General features: G+C 48.1%; 1 protein-coding gene across 1 annotated transcript in view; it reads right to left on the minus strand.

Moving 5' to 3' along the window:
* The window catches only part of LOC125024675, a 15,789-nt gene that overhangs the window by 3,568 nt on the left and 4,721 nt on the right, over positions 1-7,500 (minus strand). The window contains exons 3-6 of the mRNA XM_047612472.1: positions 6,817-6,962; positions 3,487-3,662; positions 2,653-2,827; positions 78-248 (exon numbers count right to left, since the gene is read on the minus strand). Coding sequence (XP_047468428.1) covers positions 78-248; positions 2,653-2,827; positions 3,487-3,662; positions 6,817-6,962 — 668 coding nt within the window. The remainder of the gene's footprint in view (positions 1-77; positions 249-2,652; positions 2,828-3,486; positions 3,663-6,816; positions 6,963-7,500) is intronic.

The raw sequence follows: 7,500 nt of genomic DNA on the forward strand, positions 1-7,500 counted from the left end.
CCCCCACAACCCCGCACTTAGTCGACCAGACCCGCTGAGCCACCCAGGAGCCACCACCCATGCGCAGAGCCACTCACCTCCCTTCGTACGACTCTGGGGCATCTACGCCTCTCGATGTCTCCCGAGGGGCCTCTCTGCCATGGGGATGTCTCCTGCGCCACGGCTCTCGGAACCTCCAGGGCCTTAGCTGCTAGTGCCAAGGGTGCCAGTGTCATCACTAGCAGTGCCAAGGGTGCCAGTGTCATTTCCTAGCAGTGCCAAGGGTGCCAGTGTCATCACTAGCAGTGCCAAGGGTGCCAGTGTCATCCCTAGCAGTGCCAAGGGTGCCAGTGTCATCCCTAGCAGTGCCAAGGGTGCCAGTGTCATCCCTAGCAGTGCCAAGGGTGCCAGTGTCATCCCTAGCAGTGCCAAGGGTGCCAGTGTCATCACTAGCAGTGCCTCCATCACAACAGACACCAATGTCTCTGGTGCCATGGGTGTCAATTCCCCCTGTGACACCAACACTGATGGCGCCAAGGCTGCAGGTGCCCTAGCTAGGGTTGGGTTTCCCTGCCGCAGTCTTTGGGGCGTCCGGCCGAAAAACGAAGCCCTACGCGAGACAGAGAAGCCTAGAACGGCCCTGAGACTGAAGCCCGACCAAACCAGGGGGAAAAAAAAAATAAAAGGAGCTGTGAATGACAAAGTATAATAATACTAATACTTTCGTTTTGGTTCCGTCAAGACAGTATACCTTTTTTAATCCTAGTAGTCCATTATCTTTTAGAGATAAAAGACTAATCCTGTCTTCTGTCAGAACCACCAAGCCCCATTAAATCGATTCGACATCTTGGAAACTGCGAAATATAAATACCTTTGGATGGGACAACAGCGTCGGATTCTCAAGTCGCGATCCTGAATTACGGAAAACTCACTCGGAATGCCCAAGCCATTACGGGAAAAAGTATAAAGGCATTCCCTGGTAGAGCTAAAGGCAACTGCCAAATCGACACCGAAGAGCATGCTGACTCAAGCTCAAAATGCGAATGAGAATCATGTCGGTATTTTAAGCCGCAACGTAAACTCTACCCCCAGAAAATCTCTTTCTTTCTCTCTCTATCTCAATCTTTTGATTTCTCTCTCTCTCTCTCTCAATCTTTTGATTTCTTTCTCTCTCTCTCTCAATCTTTTGATTTCTTTCTCTCTCTCTCTATCTCAATCTTTTGATTTCTCTCTCTCTCTCTCTCTCTCTCTCTCTCTCTCTCTCTCTCTCTCTCTCTCTCTCTCTCTCTCTCTCTCTCTCAATCTTTTGATTTCTTCCTCCCTCCCTCTCTCTCTCTCTCTCTCTCAATCTTTTGATTTCTTCCTCTCTCTCTCTCTCTCTCTCTCTCTCTCTCTCTCTCTCTCTCTCTCTCTCTCTCTCTCTCTCTCTCTCTCTCTCTCTCCGAATGCGTAGCTCACAATGGCAAAAGCGTCCGATATTTACTGGATTGTGCGAAACCAGACTACGTCCTGATATTCAATGGCTATTTGAAATAACAATACAATGCTTATTTTAATGACTGATCCAGAAAAAATGTGTGCGTGTGTGTGTGTGCGCGCGTGTGTGTATGTGCAGGTGTACGCGTGTGCACGAGAGATTCGATCCTATTATCAGAACCGATAATATCACAGAAAGTTATACAATAATACAGTCAATATTTGCATAAAAGTTATACATTAATACAGTCGATATTCGCAGAAAGTTATACACGAATACAGTCGACATTCTCAGGAAGTTCGAGACTAATATAGTCAATATCCGCAGAAAGTTCGAGACTAATACAGTCGATATTCGCAGAAAGTTATAAATTCGTCCGTCTGTCTGTCTGTCTGTCTCTCACACAAACACACATTCTGTCTCTGTCTCTCACTGCCTGCCTGCGTGCCTGATAATAATACTTATACTTATAATAATAATAAAATTTACTAATAAAAATATCAATAATAAAACCAGTAACAATAATAAAATTTATATCAATATTGGTAATGATACTAACATTACTACTACTAATAATAGCAATACTTCTAATAAAAGAATAATAATAATTATATGAAAAGTCTTTATAACAAGAAACAAGAATCAGAATAATAGAAAATGAAAGAAAGAGAGAGAGAGAGAGAGAGAGAGAGAGAGAGAGAGAGAGAGAGAGAGAGAGAGAGAGAGAGAGAGAGAGAGAGAGAGAGAGAGAGAGAGAGAGAGAGAGAGAATGAGAGAGAGAGAGAGAGAGAGAAAGAGAGAGAGTGAGAGAGAGAGAGAGAGAGAGAGAGAGAATGAGAGAGAGAGAGAGAGAGAGAGAGAGAGAGAGAGAGAGAGAAGGAGAAAAGAGGAAAGAGAGAAGTAGGGAGGAGGAGGAGGAGGAGAAGAGGAAAAGAAGAGGAGAGGAGGAGGAGAAGAGAGGAAGAATTAAAGTGGAGGAGGAGGAGGAGGAGAGGAAAAGAGAGAGAGAGAGAGAGAGAGAGAGACAAACAGTGAGAGAAAGAAAGACAGACAAAGAAAGAAACAAAGAAAAAAAAAAAAAAAAACACCACCCAACCCCCCATACCTCCCCACCCAAACCCACCCAACCTACCCAAACCCAAACCAACCCACCCAAACCCAGCCCAAACCAACCCAACCCAACCCATCCAACCGACCTTATTCTCGTCCAGGAACTTCAGCTTAATGGAGACGTCGGCGCGGAGTCTGTCGTAGTGGGCCTTGTGGCTGCTGAAGTTGCGCTGGGCCTCCTCGAGTTTGATGGAGCTGATCTCCGAGCGGGGCTGCTGGGAGAGCATCTCCAGGTCGCTCCGGTACGCGTCGTATTCGATTCTGGAATAGGGGGACGGTGAGATGGATGAGGAGGAGGAGAAGAGGAGAATGAGGAGAAGGAAAGAGGAGAGAGAGGAAAAGAAGAATGGAAGAGGAGAAGAAAAGAAGAGGAGGAGGAGGAAGGACAGAGGAGAAAGAGGAGAGGAGAAAGGAGGAGGAGGAGGAGGGGAAGAGAAGAAAAGGAAAAGAGAGGAGGAGGAGAAGAAAAGAAGGAGAGCATCTCCAGGTCGCTCCGGTACGCGTCGTACTCGATTCTGGAAAAGGGGGACGGTGAGATGGATGAGGAGGAGGAGAAGAGGAGAATGAGGAGAAGGAAAGAGGAGAAAAAGGAAAAAAACACACAACAAGATTCAAAATTTGAAAAAAAGGGAAAGAAAATTGAAAGAAAACTGAATAAAAAAAAAGAAAAAAAAATTAGACTAATCTCGCGACACACCTGACCTTGACTGCCTTGTGACATCCACGTCTTGTGTACATCTTGTCACGTCACGGTGAATGCGTGTCCTCCATCATCTTGTGGCACAGCGTGTTCACCGTGACACAAACAGAGGAGAAGAAGAAGAAAAAAAATCTCGAAACCTAATAAAACTAATCGAAGCCTAAAAAAAAAAAGAATCAAACCCTAATCAAAGATTCGAAAGCCCAATCTCGCGACGCACCTTGCCGCCTCGAAGGCCTTGACGGTGAGCAGCGTGTCCTCCATGGTCTTGTGGCACAGCGTGTTGACCGACGACACGAAGAAGTTCAGGGCCCCAAGGAGCGTCTCGCCGTTCTTGGTGAGCGTCCGCTGCGTCTCGGCGTTGTAGATGAACTCCTCCTGGAGTTCGGGGGACTTCTGCCGAGGCGTCGATTGGGGTTAATGGGGGTGGGGTTAATGAGGGAGGGGGGGGGGAGGAGGAGGGGGGGAGAGGAGGAGGGGGAGAGGAGGAGGAGGGGGGGGGAAGAGGAGAAGAGAAGTGGAGGAGGAGGAGGGGGACTTCTGCCGAGGCGTCGATTGGGGTTAATAGGGGTGGGGTTCATGGGGGTGGGGGGAGGGGTTAATGGGGGGTGGGTTAATGGGGGGGAAGGAGGAGAGGGGGGAGGAGGAGGGGGGTTAATGGGGGAGGGGGAGGGGGGAAAGTGGAGGAAGGAGAGAAGTGGAGGAGGAGGAGGAGAAGAGAGAAGAGAGAAGTGGAGGAGGAGGAGGAGGGCATAATTGGGGGGTGGGGGGGGATGAGGGGTTGTTAATTAGGGTAGGGGACTGGGGGGGGGGGGGCAAGAGGGCCTTAATGGGGGGGGGGGGGGAAGGAGGGTTTACTTCTCGTTCTCCCAGGCAACCAAGTTCAATTAATAAGGCAATTTAATTAAACTAAATCGAAGTGGCGTTGATGGGTGTGGCTAAAAGGGCGCATTAATCATTAGATTATTGAATCAATTAAAGGTAATTAGATTATCGAATCAATTAAACGTAATTAGATTATCAAATCAATTAAACGTAATTAGATTATCAAATCAATTAAACATAATTAAATTAACTAAATCAAATTAAATAATTAAAGGAATTAGATCAAATAATTGAATTAATTATATCAAATTAAATAATTAATTTATTTAGATCAAATTATCAAGTTAATTATAGGTTATTAAATTATCAAAATCATCATTAAGAGGACATATTAATTATCAAGCTTAATGGGGTAATTAAGAGTTAATCAAATGGGTAATTAGCTTCTATTAATCAGGTAAATATAATTAATTAAACTTGGGCATTGAATCACCCTGGGTAATTAAGCAGTTAATTACTCATTCTAATTAACTTACACTTGTCCCAGTGTAAGTTAATGAGGGCAAGTTAATTGGGTAAATTAATGAGGGTAAGTTAATTGGGTAAAATTAATGAGGGTAAGTTAATGAGGGTAAGTTAATGAGGGTAAGTTGATGAGGGTAAGTTAATGAGATCAGTTAATGAGGGTAAGTTGATGAGGGTAAGTTAATGAGATCAGTTAATTGCTTCAATTAATGAGGTAAATTAATAAGGATAAGTTAATGAGAAGTTAATTACTTCAATTAATGAGGTAAGATAATTGGGTAAATTAATTGAGTAAATTATTGAGGTAAATTAATTAATAAATTATGGCATCACCCAAGGGGTTAATTGGGCAACCAGTTACTAGTAAATTGGGTAATTAAGAGACTTAGACAATTCACACTAATTGGGTATAAGTGACAATCATTCCTAATTATCTAATTAATTAGTTAATGATCCTTTCCCACCTATCCTCCTCCTCCTCTCTTAAATATTAATTATTATTAGTTACTATCTAAATCATTTTAGCTAATTACAGGTAATTATAATCTAGTTGACTAATGATATTTAACAATTGATTATCTTATCTTCATAACAATCATACCTAATTATCAAGAGTAATTAGTATTAATAATCACCCATTTTTTAAATTATCCTTCTCCTCCTCTCCTCCTATTCCTCTCTCCCTTTCCCTTTCCCTCCTCCTCTTATTTTCCTTCTCCTCCTCTCCTCCTCCTCTTTCCTATTCCTCTCTCCCTTTCCCTCCTCCTTTCATTTTCCTTCTTCTCCTGTCCCTATCCCTTCCCCTTCCCCTTCCCCTTCCCTTTCCCCTCCTCTTCCTCCTCTTCCTCCTCTTCCTCCTCCTCCTCCTCCCTATCCCTCCTCCTCCTCCCCCTCCTCCTCCCTATCCCTCCTCCTCCTCCTCCTCCTCCCTCTCCCTCCTCCTCCTCCTCCTCCTCCTCCTCCCTATCCCTCCTCCTCCTCCCTATCCCTCCTCCTCCTATCCCCCTATCCCTCCTATCCCCGCTCACCTGCGCGAGATCGGCTGCGTCCTCCTCCTCCTCCTCCTCCTCCTCCTCCTCCTCCTCCTCCTCCTCCTCCTCCTCCTCCCCCTCCTCCCTATCCCTCCTCCTCTCCCTATCCCTCCTCCTCCTATCCCCCTATCCCTCCTATCCCCGCTCACCTGCGCGAGATCGGCTGCGTCCTCCTCATCCTCATCCTCCTCCTCCTCCTCCTCCTCCTCCTCCTCCTCCTCCTCCTCCTCCTCCCCCACTTCCCTCCCTCTCCTCCTATCCCCTCCCTTCCCACCTCCTATCCCCACCTATCCCCCTCACCTGCGCGAGGTCGGCTGCGTCCTCCTCCTCCTCCTCCCTCCTTCCTCCTATCCTCCTCCTATCCCCCCACCTATCAGCTCACCTGCGCGAGGTCGGCGAAGGCATCGCCCAGTCTCCTATTCCTCCTCCTCCCTCCTATTCCCCCCTCCTTCCTATCCCTCCCTATCCTCCTATCCCCTCCCTCTTATCCTCCCCTTCTTCTCCTCTCCTCCTCCTCTCCTATCCCCCACCTATCACCCACCTATCCCCGCTCACCTGCGCGAGGTCGGCGAAAGCGTCCCCGAGCTGCTGCTGCGTCTGCACCACGTGGTAGAAGTGGGACGAGAGGGCCCTCCTCCTCCTCCTCCTCCTCCTCCTCCTCCTCCTCCTCCTCCCCCTCCTCCCTATCCCTCCTCCTCTCCCTATCCCTCCTCCTATCCCCCTATCCCTCCTATCCCCGCTCACCTGCGCGAGATCGGCTGCGTCCTCCTCCTCCTCCTCCTCCTCCTCCTCCTCCTCCTCCTCCTCCTCCTCCCCCTCCTCCTCCCCCACTTCCCTCCCTCTCCTCCCCCACTTCCCTCCCTCTCCTCCTATCCCCTCCCTTCCCACCTCCTATCCCCACCTATCCCCCTCACCTGCGCGAGGTCGACTGCGTCCTCCTCCTCCTCCTCCCTCCTTCCTCCTATCCTCCTCCTATCCCCCCACCTATCAGCTCACCTGCGCGAGGTCGGCGAAGGCATCGCCCAGTCTCCTATTCCTCCTCCTCCCTCCTATTCCCCCCTCCTTCCTATCCCTCCCTATCCTCCTATCCCCTCCCTCTTATCCTCCCCTTCTTCTCCTCTCCTCCTCCTCTCCTATCCCCCTCCTATCCCCCACCTATCCCCGCTCACCTGCGCGAGGTCGGCGAAAGCGTCCCCGAGCTGCTGCTGCGTCTGCACCACGTGGTAGAAGTGGGACGAGAGGGCCCTGGCCAGGCGGAGGATGTGCGAGTACTTGCGCTGCGTGTCGCGCAGGGACTCGATCTGGCCCTCCAGCTCTGGGGGTGGAGAGAGAGAGATGAATAAATGTGGATGGGAGAGAGAGAGAGATGAGTAAATGTGGTGGATGGGAGGAGAGGGAAGAAAGAGAGAGAGGGAATAAAGAGAGAGAGAGAGAGAGAGAGAGAACCAAACAAATCAAACAAATAAACTCGCAGTGAAAAAGAGAGAGAAAAAGAGAGAGAAAAAGAGAGGGAGAGAGAGAGAACCAAACAAATCAAACAATCAAACAAATAAACTCGCAGTGGGCATAGCACGTACATACGCATCGTGCCAGTGGGCGTTGGGTCAGAGAGTTCTGAATAAAGACCTATGGGCTACAAATGTGCATTATTTTCTAAACCTATATGATGATGTAAATGCACTCACGCACATGCACAGGCTCACACACACAGACACTGACACAACACACACACGCACGCATAAACACAAACACCCAAACAAACAAACAAACACACAACACAAACACATACATACAACACAAACACCCAAACAAACAAACAAAAAACGAACACACACACACACACGCACACACAA

Source organism: Penaeus chinensis, unplaced genomic scaffold (genome assembly GCF_019202785.1).
Source record: "Penaeus chinensis breed Huanghai No. 1 unplaced genomic scaffold, ASM1920278v2 CTG_2925, whole genome shotgun sequence".
NCBI classification, from domain to species: domain Eukaryota; kingdom Metazoa; phylum Arthropoda; class Malacostraca; order Decapoda; family Penaeidae; genus Penaeus; species Penaeus chinensis.